At 41.5% G+C, this 16427-nt stretch overlaps 1 protein-coding gene across 2 annotated transcripts in view; it reads left to right on the top strand.

The window, feature by feature from the left end:
- Window positions 1-16218, top strand: part of RAB6A (RAB6A, member RAS oncogene family) — an 85323-nt gene extending 69105 nt beyond the window's left edge. For both annotated transcript variants that reach the window (XM_019036626.4, XM_019036625.4), the window contains exons 7-8: window positions 12419-12485; window positions 14168-16218. In XM_019036626.4, coding sequence (XP_018892171.1) covers window positions 12419-12485; window positions 14168-14232 — 132 coding nt within the window. In that variant the 3' untranslated portion in view covers window positions 14233-16218. The remainder of the gene's footprint in view (window positions 1-12418; window positions 12486-14167) is intronic.
- The last annotated feature ends 209 nt before the right edge of the window (window positions 16219-16427 follow it).

Here is a 16427-nt window from a genome sequence, read left to right as displayed (position 1 = left end):
TCTTAAGTCTGTGTTGGTCTGCTGAGTAGTATTGTGGATAGTTATACCCAAAGAATTAATCTGACAATTAACGTTCAATAGGTACCCAACAGCCGCAAGTAAAGGCACTAATATAAACATTTGTACTGCACTTTTTGCTTTCTTTTTTTTGGAGACTAGAGTTTTGCTCTTGTCACCCAGGCCGGAGTGCAGTGATGTGATCTCGGCTCACTGCAACCTCTGCCTCCCAGGTTCAAGTGCTTCTCCTGCCTCAGCCTCCCTAGTAGCTGGGACTACAGGCACAAGCCACCACGCCCAGCTAATTTTTTTGTGTGCGTGTGTATTTTTAGTAGAGACGGGGTTTCCCCATATTGGCCAGGCTAGTCTTGAACTCCTGACCTCAGGTCATCCGCCTGCCTCGGCCTCCCAAAGTGCTGGGATTACAAGCGTGAGCCACCGTGCCTGGCCACTTTTTGCTTCCTAATGTGTTTTCACACCCCTTAATTATTGTTTTAGCTAACATTTTGAAAAATATCTACTGCATGTCAGATACTGGGATAACAAAGATGAAATGAGAGCCTTGCTCTCCAGAAGTTTAAAGTCTAGAGGGAAAGATAGAGAAGTAAAAATAGGCTATTACAATCAGTGCAGTAAATAACTCTGAAAGAACTGCTGGTGCTACTTGGAGTATATATTTTAGTGCTGGGCGTGGTAGCTCATGCCTGTGATCCCAACACTTTGGGAGGCCAGGAGTTTGAGACCATGGCAATACAGCAAGACCCCCATCCCTACAAAAAATAAAGAATTAGCTGGGTGCCGAGGGGATGCTCTGGCGAGGGCAGACCCCAGGAGAAAGCAAAAGGCGTCTCAGGGAACCCCCACATTCTCTCACTGAAGTTTCCCACCAGGATGACCCCACAGCCAGAGTCCCTTGGCAGCCCCTCACCCCAGAGCCCCCTTCTAAGGAAAAAAGAGAAGTTCAGGGCATTGGACCTTCATTAACAGTGGCCTGGCTGGCGTGGCAGGCCCAAGGCCTACTCACTGCCATCCCCTTTCTGTGTGTCCCTGTCCCCTAGTTCTAAGGCCCAGGGCCTGAGCTCTCTTCCCCAGCATCGCCCCCCCACCCCCAAAAACCCCGCCTTTGGAGAGTTAATTGTCTGTGTGAGGTGCTTAACCTATCAGGCCTGAGAACACAAAGCAGTAATCTTTGTTACCGAGATGCGTGGCTGTTCGTTCGTGTTTTGGGTTTTTTTTTTTTAATGTTTCCTAATAAAAGAAGCTGCATTTTGTTGGTTTTTATTTTTAATTTTCTACACGTTTGAGCTGAGTCCTGAGACACTTAGCTTCCCTGTCCCCCATACCCGGACCCTTCCACCCCACTGGACCCAACCATGGGCTCAGAACCCTGGAATTCCGTTTGCTGATTTGTTTTTTTTTTTTTTTTTTTTTTTAAGATGTTACATGGTATTTCGAAGCCAGCAAGTTACCACCCTCTGGTGTCTCTTCTCTCCACATCTGTAACTTCTTTTTCCAGGTTTTATTTTCAGTTTTAAATTCCTAATAAATTATTTGAAAATGTTAAAAAAAAAAAAAAAAAAAGAATTAGCTGGGTGCCTTGGCACATCCCTGTAGTCCTAGCTACTCAGGAGGCTGAGGCAGGAGGATTGCTTGAACCCAGGAGTTCAAGGCTATCATGAGTTATGATCACATTTTCATTGCACTCCAGCCTGGCAACACAGTGAGACAGTGTATTTTTTAAAAAGATTTTATTAGACAGGAGGGAGAAGATTTAAGGAACTGGGGAGTGAGTTAGAGAAGCTTTTAAGGAGTTATCAGGGAATGGGTCCTGAAGGATGAGTGTCAGCTAGGCAAATTGAACTGGGAGGGTATTCCAAGGAGAAGCATCATCATTGTGTCCTTTGAACTTCACAACTGTATCCCCTTTTTATTAGAATGAATCTAAGAATTAGAGATAGTAAATATCCTTGAGATTACAAAGCTGTAATAATGGGGTAGTTAATAGTAGAGTTTCTTTCTGGGCTTGTATTCTATGCTCTTTCTGTATGCACATTAAATGCTGTATTAAATTATGGAAATAGGCTTTTACCCTTTCTGCCTTACACCATGTGAAAAGAAGTTTTCCACTCCTCCAGAGTGTTGACAAAAAAAGCCAAACTGTAGAATATTTAAAGAGGTCTATTTTGAGCCAAATATGAGTGATCATGCCTGAGTCGGTCTTTTTTTTTTTTTTTTGAGACGGAGTCTCACTGTGTTGCCCAGACTGGGGTGCAGTGGTGCAATGTCCACTCACTGCAACCTCCACAGAGGCACAGTCAAGAGATTCTGAGAACATCTGCCCAAAGTAGTTGGGTTACAGCTTGGTTTTATACATTTTAGGGAAACATAAGACCTCAGTCGGTACATATGACATAGACATTGGTTTGGTCTGGAAAGGTAGGACAACCCAAAGTGGTGGTGGGGGTTGAGGGGAACTTGTAGGTCATAAGTGGATTCAGAGATTTTCTGAGTGGCAGTTGGTTGAAAGAGTTATCTGAAGACCTGGAATCAATAGAAAGGAGTGTCTAGGCTAAGATAAAAGGTTGTGGAGACCAAGGTTATTACAGTGTAGGTCAGGGGTCCCCAACCCTTGGGCCACAGCCCAGTACTGGTCCGTGGCCTGTTAGGAACCAACCCACACAGCAGGAGATGAGCAGCGGGTAAGCCAGCATTACAGCCTGAGCTCTGCCTCCTGTCAGATCAATGGCAACATGATATTCTCCTAGGAGCATAAACACTATTGTGAACTGCACACTGGAGGGATCTAGGTTGCACACTCCTTACAAGAATCTAAGTAATGCCTGAAAATCAGAGGTGGAACAGTTTCATCCCAAAACTATCTGCACCCCAGTCCATGGAAAAATTGTCTTACAGGAAACCGGTCCCTGGTGCCAAAAAGGTTGGGGATCGCTGATGTAAATGAAGTCTCATGGGTGGCTGCCCTTAGAAGCAATTTTTTTTTTTTCTTGAGACAGGGTCTCCCTCTGTCTTCCAGGCTGGAGTGCAGTGGCATAATCACAGCTCACTACAGCCTCAACTTGTGGGCTCAAATGCTCTTCCCACCCCAGCCTCCTGAATAGCTTGGACTACAGGAGCCTACCACCACACCTGGCTAATTTTTTATAGAGACAAGGTCTCCCTGTGTTGCCCAGGGTGGTCTGGAACTCCTGGGCTCAAATGATCCAACCACCTCGGCTTCCCAAAGTGCTGGGATTACAAGAGTGAGCCACTGCCTGGTGGCAAGTGTTTCTTATTTAGACCTTTAAAAGTTGCTAGACTCTGAGTTAATCTCTTCAGGATTGGGAGAACCTGGAAGGGGAAAAATCTACTTATGTAAATAGAAATGTTTTACAGATGCAAGTTTTCTCTTCACAAGTGGCCCTTTGCGGGGCTATTTATGGCAAAAAGAATGTTATTTGGGGGTAAGATATTTTGATTTCCTTTATCTGTAATGTGATACTATACTAGAGTCAGGTGGTAAATCCTTAGCAGAAGACCCAGGGACAAGATCTCTTAAGAGTTCAAGATATAGAAAGTACACAGAATGGCACCAACTCATTAGCAATTCTCTTATTTCTCCGGAGCCAGAACGTGATGGACACAGAGACAAATTCATTGTATTTTATATATCATCAACTAGGCTCAAATCTCTCTCTCTCTTCCTGGGAGTCTACCCCGCTGTTGAGACTGCAAACTAAGCCTTCCAGAGATGGTAAATAGGACTTCAAGAGACAGAGACAGGCGCAAGAGGCACTGCACAGCCCTACTGACCCAGCCTAGCTCCAGAGTTCAGCAGACCATGAGACAATGAAAGGATGTTTAGTAATCTTTTTTCAGATGTCACAGTAATGATTTATTTGGGCAAAAATCACCAATTGATATTAAAACCTTAAAGTGAAAATTTGACAAAGAATAATAAGAGATATACATAACTGCAAAGAATCTCCTCTCATTAATCACAAAAGGAAAGTTGGTAATTTGGCAGTGAAGAAACTTGACCAGCTCCACCTTAATTTAACCAAGTGGCTAAAATTCACTTCACCCAGTAAGGGCACAAACCAGCATAAGGTGCCTCCTGATATGATACACTAAGAAAGACACTATCTCTTCTGTAGTATTACTGACAAAAAGTGAGTAAGGTAAAACTAAACATTAGGAAGCAACAAGCAAATCCAAATTAAGTGACAGTCTATAAGGTAACATCTGTGACTTCTTTTTTTTTCTCGAGATGGAGTTTCCCTCTTGTTGCCCAAGCTGGAGTGCAGTGGTGCAATCTCGGCTCACTGCAACCTCCGCCTCCCGGGTTCAAGCAATTCTCCTGCCTCATCCTCCCAAGTAGCTGGGATTACAGGCATCGGTCACCACACCTGGCTAATATTTTGTATTTTTAGAAGAAACGGGGTTTCATCATGTTAGCCAGGCTGGCCTGGAACTCCTAACCTCAGGTGATCCGCCCACCTCGGCCTCCCAAAGTGCTGGGATTACGAGTGGCATGAGCCACAATGCCTGGCCCCGTGTACTTTTCAACAATGAATAATGACAATAGGAATGGAGAAAAAATAGACTAGTCCAGAAAATATTTAGCGAGTGCCTCTCTTGGGCTGGGCACAGTGGCTCACACCTAAAATCCCAGCATTTTGGGAGGCCAAGATGAGAGGATTGCTTGAGCCCAAGAGTTTGTGCCTAAGATTGTGTTCATTATCCTAAGATTGTATCCATTTTCTGTAGACAAAATAGGATTTTTTTTAAGTACATTCACACTGTTGTGCAAAAATCACCGCTATCCATCCAGAATCCTTTTCATTCTTGTAAAATTGACATTCTGTACCCATTAAATAATAACTCCTCATTTCCCCCTTCCCCCAGCCATTGACAGCCAGCCATTCTACTTTGTGTCTGTGAATTTGATTACTCTAGGTATCTCATATAAGTGAACTCATACAGTATTTGTTCCTTTGTGTGTGACTTGTTTCACTTGCATAATGTCCTCAAGATTCATCCATATTGTAGTAGGTGTCAGAATTTCTTTCCTTTTTAAGGCAGAATAATACTGCATTTTATGGATATACTATGTATAATATATAATATATATTTACATATATAGCACGTGGGTTGTTTCTACCTTTTGGCTGTTGTCAATAATGCTGCCATGAACATTGGTGTGCAAATATCTGTTTACTGCTTTCAATTCTTTTGAATATATACCCCCAAGTAGAACTGCTGGACCATATGTTAAGGAATGTTAAAATAGATGTTATGAAGCAGTATATGTATATATATAATGAAAATAGGTAGATATGTGAATATAGCAGTACTTGCCCTGGAATACTTTGTTAGTTATGTACTTTTCACTAAAGAGAACCTATTTTCATTAATTAAAAGTCTGAAAACTTGGAAACCTAATTTTATTCCATTTTCACAAGCTCTACTCAGAAAGTAGCCAAACCTTTCCTATGCCTCCCTCTTGAAAAGATTTTCGGTTTTCAAGCTAGCTGATAATAAACCTGGTTTTTGTTTTGAGACAGTCTCACTCTGTCATCTAGGCTGGAGTGCAGTGGCACGATCTCCGGGTCACTGCAACCTCCGCCTCCCGGGTTCAAGCGATTTTACTACCTTAGCCTCCTGAGTAGCTGGGATTACAGGTGCCTGCCACCACACCCAGCCAATTTTTGTATTTTTAGTAGAGATGGAGTTTCACCATGTTGGCCAAGCTGGTCGAACTCCTGACCTCAAATGATCCCCCCACCTTTGCCTCCCAAAGTCCTGGGATTACAGGCGTGAGCCACTGCACCCAGCCTAAACCTGGTATTCTTAAGAGCCGAAAAGATTATGCATCTTGAATAGGCAAGCAGTTTAATAAATATTTCATGTCAGAAGCAAGTTGTAATATTATGGGGACAATTTCTAGATATTCCTAAGTACGGAAGTTTCAGCTCTGCTGTAATATTTTTAAAAGGTCTCCCCCAACCCCCACATCTTTCCCACCAGTTTTTTATAGTTCCTTTTTAAAGCAGAATTGAGCCTGTGGGTGTTTTGTTCTAGTCCTAGAATTCACTGCAGAATTGTATAACATTTGGCAAAATTCTCTGTTCCCCAAGCCTGCAGGCCCATGAGTTCATTTATCTCTGATAGAGTTATTGTCTCTGGTAGAAATAAAGCTGCTTTTTTTTTTTTTTTTTTGAGACGGAGTTTCACTCTTGTTGCCTGGGCTGGAGTGCAGTGGCATAATCTCGGCTCACTGCAACCTCCACCTCCCCGGTTCAAGCGATTCTCCTGCCTCACCCTCCCAAGTAGCTAGGATTACAGGCATCTGCCACCACACCTGGCTATTTTTTTTTTTTTTTTTTGTATTTTTAATAGAGATGGGGTTTCACCATGTTGGCCCGGCTGGTCTCAAACTCCTGACCTCAGATGATCCACCCGTCTTGGCCTCCCAAAGTCCTGGGATTACAGGCGTGAGGCACCGCACCTGGTCGCTACTTTAAAAAAAAAAAAAAGACTTTCAGTCCGGGCGTGGTGGCTCACACTTGTAATCCCAGCACTTTGGGAGGCTGAGGCAGGCGGATCATGAGCTCAGGAGATCGAGACCATCCTGGCTAACACAGTGAAACACTGTCTCTACTAAAATTGCAAAAAATTTGCCGGGTGTGGCGCAGGCACCTGTAGTCCCAGCTACTCGGGAGGCTGAGGCAGGAGAATAGCTTGAACCCAGGAGGCAGAGGTTGCAGTGAGCTGAGATCATGCCACTGCACTCCAGCCTGGGCAACAGAGCGAGACTCTGTCTCAAAAAAAAAAAAAAAAAAGACTTTCTATATAGCAGGTCAGTACTAAACACTTTGCATAATCATTTCCCTTAACTTACACAATAATCTAATCAGGCAAGTATACTATTATTTTAAGCCCATCTTACACATCAGGGAACAGAGGAACGAAGATTACATGATCTGTCACTTAAGTGGCCTACCTAGGGCCCAAGCCCAGGCTGTTAACTACTACACTGTACTGCTCTCCACACTTTACCTTTTAGTTTTTTGCTTTTTGCCATTCTGCTTAATACCTTTCAATTTCACTATGTGATTTGTATATCTCTTTAGCCATATTAAGACAATGGAATTATTGATGGAAATCTGAGAGCAAACTACTATTTTTAGTGGCTTCCTTTACCCACAGGATGTGAGGGAAGGTCTTCCTCAGTCTGGCCTCCAATATATATATATCCTTATTGTAATTATTTTACATATTCTGTGCTCCAACCAGTCTGGACTACATAAGCATTCTTAAGTATACCTTGTACTTTTCTATCTGTGAACATGTGTTCAGGAAACTCTTCCCTGTGAAATCTTTGCCACTTCTTTTCCTTTGTCCTCATCTCTACTGAAAGAGAAATGTGCTGAATATACATTCTGACTAGATGGCCAGGTGTTAAAATCATTGAGGCCAAAACTGCATACAGGTGTACCTCGGAGATACTGCAGTCTGGCTCTAGATCACTACAATAAAGTGAATATATCAATAAAATGAGTCACATGAATTTTCTGGTTTCCAATGTGTGTGAGTTATGTTTATACTATACTGTACTCTATTAATAGCATTATGTCTGTAAAAACAATGTACATATCTGGCCACACGTGGTGGCTCATGCCTGTAATCACAGCACTTTGGGAGGCCAAGGTGCATGGATCACTTGAGGTCAGGAGTTCGAGACCAGCCTGGCCAGTACAACGAACCCCTGTCTCTACTAAAAATACAAAATTTGGTCAGATGTGGTGGCCGATGCCTGTAATCTCATCTACTCAGGAGGCTGAGGCAGGAGAATCGCTTGAACCTGGGAGGCAGAGGTTGCAGTAAGCCTAGATAGTACCACTGCACTCCAGCCTGGGGGACAGATAGCAAAACTCTGTCTCAAAAAAAAAAAAAAAAAACAACAATGTACGTATCTTAATTAAAAAATACTTTATTACTAAAAAATGCTAATGATCATCTGATCGTAGCCTTCTGCAAATCATAATGTTTTTGCTGTTGGAAGGTCTTGCCTTGATGTTGATGCCTGCTGACCGATCAGGGTAGTAGTTGCTGAAGGCTGGAGTGGCTGTGGCAATTTCTTAAAATAATACTATTAATACAATGTAGTTTTCTGCATTGATCGATTCTTTCTATCACGAATGATTTCTCTGTAGCATGCAATGCTGTTTCATAGTATTTTACCCATAGTAGAACTTCTTTCAAAATTGGCATTTCAGTCCAGTCACAGTGGCACATGCCTTTAATCTCAGCACTTTGGGAGGCTGAGGCGGGTGGATCACCTGAGGTCAGGAGTTTAAGACTAGCCTGGCCAACATGGTGAAACCCCATCTCTACTAAAAATACAAGAATTAGCCCGGTGTGGTGGCGCACACCTGTGGTACCAGCTACTTGGAAGGATAAGGCAGGAGAATCACTTGAACCCAGGAGGCGGAGGTTGTGGCGAGCTGAGATTGTGCCACTGCACTCCAGCCTAGGTGACAGAGTGAGACTGCATCTAAAAAAAATAGTGCCACCAGGTGCGGTGGTGCATGCCTGTAATCCCAGCACTTTGGGAGGCTGAGGTAGGCAGATCACTTGAGCTCAGGAGTTGGAGACCACCCTGGGTAACATGGCAAAACCTCTTTTCTACAAAAAAAATACAAAAATTAGCCAGGTGTGGTGGCATGCCCCTGTAGTCCCAGCTACTTGGGAGGCTGAGGTGGGAGGATTACTTGAAGTCCATGAGGTCAAGACCTCAGGGAGCCATGATTGTGCCACTGCACTCCAGCTTGGGTGACAGAGCAAGACCATATCTCCAAAAAAAAAAAAAAAAAAGATGGGTCTATATCGTTATTATGCAGTGAATTTCTGTATACAAAAATAAAAAATGTATCCCCAAAATGCTGTTAACGTTTGATAGAGTGTCACATTGTCAGGTACTAGATTGTTTCTGTAGTCACTATACTTACTGCCTATTTGTGATAATAAATAGATTGTGATTTTCAAGTTTTCAGCTGATATTGGTGGGAGAACACTTTTTTGACTCAATTTCTATAAAATATGTTTTCCTTCATACCCTGTATTCTTTATGTCTTGATGAAAGCTGGTTTATTAATGGACATTGGAGTTTTTCCTAATGCATGAAATTTTGAGCTGACAAAGTTTATATTCTGCTTTTAATTCATTGTTTAATGCTCATAAAAAAGATGAGGATTGCCTAACCTTATCTTAAACTTTTAGAAACCCTTGCTGGTTTAAACGGGGTATAATAGTTCATAACTGTAATCCCAACACTTTGGAATGCCAAGGTGGGAGGATCACTTGAGCCCAGGAGGTCAAGGCTGCAGTGAGCTATGATCATGCCACTGTACTCCAGCCTGGGTGACAGAGCAAGACCCTTCTCAAATAAAGATTTTTTTCTTTGAGATGGAGTCTCGCTCTGTCGCCCAGGCTGGAGTGCAGTGGCACCATCTTGGCTCACTGCATCCTCCACCTCCCAGGTTCAAGCAGTTCTCCTGCCTCAGCTTCCCTAGTTGCTGGGACTGCAGGCATGTGCCATCATGCCCAGCTAATTTTGTGTATTTTTAGTAGAGATGGGGTTTCACTGTGTTAGCCAAGATGGTCTCGATCTCCTGACCTCGTGATCCGCCCACCTCAGCCTCCCAAAGTACTGGGATTACAGGCGTGAGCCACCGTGCTCGGCCTACTTATTTTTTTGTTCATAAAATTAACAGCTTTCACAGTCATTAATTGTTGCAGCATTCACTCTTATATTTAGAATGTTTTTTGTTTGTTTTTTAAAACAAGGTCTCTCTGTGTTGCCGGTGGTCTCAAACTTCTGGGCTCAATTGCTTGATTTTCCCACCCCAGGCTTCCAAGTAGCTGGGATTACAAGCTCGTGTCGCCACACTCAGCTAGAATATTTATCTATGTTTCAAACCTAATATTCACATATTAATCCAGACGGACCCACCGTATATAATTAATGTTATATTGATTTGACATGATGGTAATTTATACATCTACATGATCTTTGATGGTGTACCAGAAATGATGTTAAGGTAAGTGTTCCGCAATTCAAAGTCTTACAGCTGATGTGGATTGAATATTGGGGTAAAGCCTAATTTTGGTACATCTCTAAAAAAGCTACTGAACCTTATAGAAACAAGACAATTAGAGTTTTCCCTATTTTCATATCCCTGCACCTACCCTATCAGGCTTTTGTCTACCAGATCAAAATTTTACAATTTGCTCCTTTATACATTTTTTTTGTGTTGTTTTTCCAGACAGAGTCTTGCTCTGTCGCCCAGGCTGCAGTGCAGTCGCAAGATCTCGGTCCACTGCAACCTCCAGCTCCTGGGTTCAAGCGATTCTTCTGCCTCAGCCTCCCGAGTAGCTGGGATTACGGGCATGCGCTACCACGCCTGGCTAATTTTTGTATTCTTAGTAGAGACAGGGTTTCACCATGTTGGCCAGGCTGGTCTCGAACTTGACCTCGTAATCCGCCTTCCTTGGCCTCCCAAAGTGCTGAGATTACAGGCGTGAGCCACCACATCTGGCCTGATACATTTTAAAACATATTAGTTGTAGTTCCAGTCTCTTATCTCTGTCCTAGGCATTCTGTTCTTTCTTCGTTTAATTCATAATTCAGTAATACTTATAGAGCACTTAAACCCTGAGCATTTTATGCATTTATTTCAGCCAAGTGAGGTTTTAAGACTGCCTTTAAATCTCAACTCAGATGTTATCTCCTAAAAGATTTTTTTCAGCCTCCTGAGTTGGACCTTGTTACATCTGTATTCTCAGAGCATTTTACACTTATTTTGTTTGTAGCATCACATTGTAATATAAAGAATTGTTTGAGTATCTCCTTTACCAGATTTTGAGCTCCTTGAATTAAAAAACTGTTTTTTCTTGTTCATTTCTGTGTCTCAAAGACACAGAATGAGGCTGCCTGATACACTGCCTCAAGTAAGCAAGTACTTGGTACAAAGGAGTTACAGCACATATGCATTTAATTTATGGGTTTACACTGTGTGCTTAATTAAAAGATAAATAATTGAAATAATCAGGCAGTTTCACTGGCTGTTGTACCCAGTGGGTGTATGCCTAAGATTGGGACAATATAAGAAGTATAAACTGTTGTTCCAGTATCTGTTCTCATATACCTCTCAAAAGTAAACATCTCACCAGGCTTGAGTGCGTTTCTCCTGTTGAAGATACTTTTCATAGCTTCATACCTCAAACACAAGCCAGCCACTCCCACTGACACTCATTCCAATGATGGAAGAAAAGCCAGCTGTGTTGGACTTGAGGGGTGGTGTATTAATCTCTAACATACTGCTTTTCTAATGAATGATGAAGGATAATTTTGACTGGACTGACTTTCACAATATATTATACACTGACTTCAGAACCTAACTCTCCCCCCCACACCCCCGCTAAGAAGAAGTCTTGCTGTGTCGCCCAGGCTGGAATGCAGTGGTGTGATCTTGGCTCACTGCAACCTCCGCCTCCCAGGTTCAAGTGATTCTCCTGCCTCAGTCTCCCAAGTAGCTGGGATTACAGGCATGTGCCACCACACCCAGCTCATTTTTGTATTTTCCGTAGAGACAGGGTTTCACCATGTCCAGGCTGGTCTTGAACTCCTGACCTCGTGATCCACACCCCTTGGCCTCCCAAAGTGCTGGGATTACAGGCATGAGCCACCGCGCCCAGCCCTGAACCTCACTCTTTATATGAAAGATAGGAATGCTACTATACAGTTTTGTTAAATGAATGATCTGTCCTTTTTCTGCATTTCTGTAATAATTTATTATTCAAATGACATTTTTGCTGCTTATTTCATAGCTGTTTGTTCGTGTCTTATCTCACCAGTTAAAAAAACAGGAATCATGTCTTTATACTTCTTTGTATTTGGTATATTGCTTTTTATATAATACTCGTTTATAGAATGAATAGACATTTTATTTTATTTTATTTTATTATTTATTTATTTATTTAAAGACAGAGTCTCGCCCTGTTGCCCGGGCTGGAGTGCAGTGGCGTGATCTCAGCTCCCTGCAGCCTCCACTTCCTGGGCTGAAGCAGTCCTCCAGGTTCAGCCTCTCCAGTACCTAGGACTATAGGCGTATGCCACCACGCCTGGCTAATTTTTGTGTTTTTTTTGTAGAGACAGAGTTTCACCATGTTGCCCAAGCTGGTCTCAAACTCCTGACCTCAAGTGATCTGCCCACCTCGGGTGGGTCCCAAAGTGCTGGGATTACAGGTGTGAGCCACTGCGCCCAGCATTAGACAGCTCACTGTACAGTGATCATAAACCTCAGTACCCTTTGCTAAATGTTCCCTCTCAGTTATCACTTTTCTCTCTTTCCCACAGCTCTTTCGACGTGTAGCAGCAGCTTTGCCGGGAATGGAAAGCACACAGGACAGAAGCAGAGAAGACAGTATCCTTTTTATTTCATTGGAAATTTTTCATTATTAACACTAGTCTTTAGAGCCCTGCTTGCTTGGCTAAAGAATATTGTGCCATTGCCTTTTACAACCAGGAACTGATGACTTAAAGGCATAGAAATTCATTTGTTTTCTATAGCAAATGAGGTCTGGTTATCCAAGTGCACCCTTTGCAGCCTGCTTCTCGTTGTTAATCAGTGAGAGGTTTTGTGTTTGTTTGCTTGCTTTTAAATGAGCAGGAAACTCTTAGAATCCCTGTGTCCTTGCCTCTTCATTTTGAGTCCCATTGACTAGGCTTTTTCCTCATGGAATATCAAATTTTCATTTCTTTTTCTAACACTTGAGCTTTCTACTTGACACAGGCAAGAAATAGAGTGGAGCTTTATTGTAGCCTCTGCTTTCAGAAACAGGACATGATATTAGTTCATTTCCAAGGATTGGAACATCTAATATTAGTTAATTCTAAGGATTTTTAATTTGATGTTTTCAGTGTTTCATATTCACCTTCTAGTGTATTTCCATATGCAGGCATTTTTATTAAGCCATATAGTTTGTAGCACTTTGTATTCAGCTCTTCCCACTTGTAAATGTTATATGTTTTCATAAAAAACATAAAACAGGCCGGGCGCGGTGGCTTATGCCTGTAATCCCAGCACTTTGGGAGGCCAAGGCAGGTGGATCACCTGAGGTTGGGAGTTCGAGACCAGCCTGACCAACATGGAGAAACCTTGTCTCTACTAAAAATAAAAAAATTACCTGGGCGTGGTAGTGCACGCCTGTAATCCCAGCTACTAAGGAGGTTGAGGCAGGAGAATCGCTTGAACCCAGGAGGCAGAGGTTGCAGTGAGCTGAGATCACGCCATTGCACTCCAGCCTGGGCAACAGGATCGAAACTCCATTCCCCTCCCCCCAAAAAACACAACAACAACATAAAACATAATGTTTCAAAAACAAAACAACAACAACAAAAAATGTTCTACTGAGTTGAAGTATGTCCCCGCGCCCACCGCCATTTTTTTTTGAGATGGAGTCTCATTCTGTCGCCCAGGCTGGAGTGCAGCAGCGCAATCTCAGCTCACCACAACCTCTGCCTCCTGAATTTAAGTGATTCTCCTGCCTCAGCCTCCCAAGTAGCTGGGACTACAGGCATGAGCCACCATGCCCAGCTAATTTTTATATTTTTAGTAGAGATGGGGTTTCGCCATGTTGGCCAGGCTGGTCTTGAACTCCTGACCTCAGGTGATCGGCCTGCCTCAACCTCCCAAAGTGTTGGGATTACAGGCATGAGCCACGGCACCCGGCTTGAAGTCCCATTATTTATTAAATGTTTCCTTTGCTGTTGGAACTATCTTGTAGGCTATTTTCAGATTTATGTTAGAGATGATTCTGTGAGGAACATCATCTTCATATCACTTCTTGCCACTGTAGAATAAGTTCCTTAGGATAGATACCCATAAATAGAGCTTGTACCTCATTCTGACCCTTGTTGCATATAGTAGATATAAACAAGTTTATTCCATTTGAGCACCTTATATGGTGAGGCGGCTATGTAGAAAATAGTGACTGTGTAGGCTCTGAAGACAAATAGGAATATAAGGGCCATCCCAGAAATTCTAGTGTTTGGAAGAATTGAAATTGTACTTTCCCATTTATGGCTTCTTAACTTTTGTTTCAGTGATTGACATAAAACTGGAAAAGCCTCAGGAGCAACCAGTCAGTGAAGGAGGCTGTTCCTGCTAATCTCCCTTGTCATCTTCAACCTTCTTCAGAAGCTCACTGCTTTGGCCCCCTTACTCTTTCATTGACTGCAGTGTGAATATTGGCTTGAACCTTTTCCCTTCAGTAATAACGTATTGCAATTCATCATTGCTGCCTGTCTCGTGGAGATGATCTATTAGCTTCACAAGCACAACAAAAGTCAGTGTCTTCATTATTTATATTTTACAAAAAGCCAAAATATTTCAGCATATTCCAGTGATAACTTTAAAAATTAGATACATTTTCTTAACATTTTTTTCTTTTTTAATGTTATGATAATGTACTTCAAAATGATGGAAATCTCAACAGTATGAGTATGGCTTGGTTAACGAGCGGTATGTTCACAGCCTACTTTATCTCTCTTTGCTTTTCTCACCTCTCACTTACCCCCATTCCCTATTTCCCTATTCTTACCTAGCCTCCCCCCACTTCCTCAAAACAAACAAGAGATGGCAAAGCAGCAGTTCTACCAAGCCCGTTGGAATTATCCTTTAATTTTACAGATACCACTTGCTGTAGGCTACGGACCAAGATGTCCAAAATTATTCTTGAGCACTGATATAAATTACTGTCTTCTTTGAGGTCAAAATTCAGCCATCATGGTAGGCAGTGCTTGAATGAGAAAAGGCTCCTGGTGCATCTTCAAAATGAATCCTAAAGAACATACTGAGTACTTACAAGTAGAAGAACATAAAATGTATTTCTGACTAAAACAAATGGCTCTTTCACATGTGCTTTATTAGACTCTGGGAGAGAAAATTAACCAAGTGCTTCAGAACAGGTTTTTAGTATTTAATTCTTCATGTTAAGAAAATGAAGTTCTAATGAACTGTTTCTCCCAAGGTTTTAAAATTGTCAAGAGTTATTCTGTTTGTTTAAAAAATAAGAAACCTCTTTAAGCAATAGATTTTGCTTGGGTTTTCTTTTTTAAAAAAATACTATGCAGGCAAGGCACTGTAAAAGTTTAATTCCTTCCAGAAGAACCAGTGGAAGATTTAAATTTGGCACTACAATCAAAACTACTGAATTAGTAGAAATAATGATGTCTAAAGCTTACCAACAAAAGAACCCTCAGCAGAATAGCAAAAACTTTGCTCAGGACATTTGAGGTCAAATTGAAGACGGAAACCGGAAACCATTTTCTTGTAAGCCCCTAGAGGCAGATCAGGTAAAGCATACATGGTAGAGGGAAAGGAGAGAATGGAAATAAAACTCAATATTATGCAGATTTATGCCTTATTTTTTAGCATTTTTTAAGGTTGGGTCTTTCAGGCTGGTTTTGGTTTGTATTAGATCTGTATAGTTTAATTAGTGATTTAGTTTTATATTTAAGCTACAATTAATCTTTTTTCTTTGGTGATATTTATTTCTTTGCCTTTTTTTTAAACAACTTTCAATTTTCAGATGTTTCGTTGAATCTATTTAGAGCTTCACCATGGCAATATGTATTTCCCTTAAAACACTGCAAACCAATATACTAGGAGTGTGCCCTTTTAATCTTTACTAGTTATTGTGAGATTGCTGTGTAAGCTAATAAAAACATTTGTAAATACATTGTTTGCAGGACGAAAACTCTGAGTTACAGCTCAGGAAAAGCCTGCTGAATTTATGTTGTAAGCATTACTTAACACAGTATAAAGATGAAAAGACAACAAAAATATCTTCATACTTCCTCATCCCCTCATTGGAACAAAACCTTAAACTGGGAGAACCATAGTCCCCTCTCTTTCCTCTTCCTCCTCCACTTCCCACTTATTGTCACCTTGTAATATTCAGAGAGCACTTGGATTATGGATCTGAATAGAGAAATGCTTACAGATAATCATTAGCCCACATAACAGTAACTTAAAGATGGGATGGAGTTGTAAAGTGCTTTTATAATACAATATAATTGTTAAAGGCAAGGGTTGACTCTTTGTTTTATTTTGACATGGCATGTCCTGAAATAAATATTGATTCAATATGGCAGATGGGTCATATTCTTTATTTGGAAGAAGTTGTGACTTCTGACATGGGTGTGATTGTCTTCCTACACTGTTGCATTTGATTCTTTTTATGTATTTTTAAGAAAGTAACCAGTTATACTGCTTTTAATATTGATTGGTCTTTTTATTTGGCTTGGAGTTCTTCAAAGCAGTGAAGTGTGTTCATAGTCCAGGTTTTTTTTTTTAATAAAC

The sequence above is a fragment of the Gorilla gorilla genome, chromosome 9 (assembly GCF_029281585.2).
Source record: "Gorilla gorilla gorilla isolate KB3781 chromosome 9, NHGRI_mGorGor1-v2.1_pri, whole genome shotgun sequence".
Lineage (NCBI taxonomy): Eukaryota > Metazoa > Chordata > Mammalia > Primates > Hominidae > Gorilla > Gorilla gorilla.
Note: the sequence above shows the minus strand (reverse complement) of the source record. Positions and strands in the feature narration are given on the sequence as shown.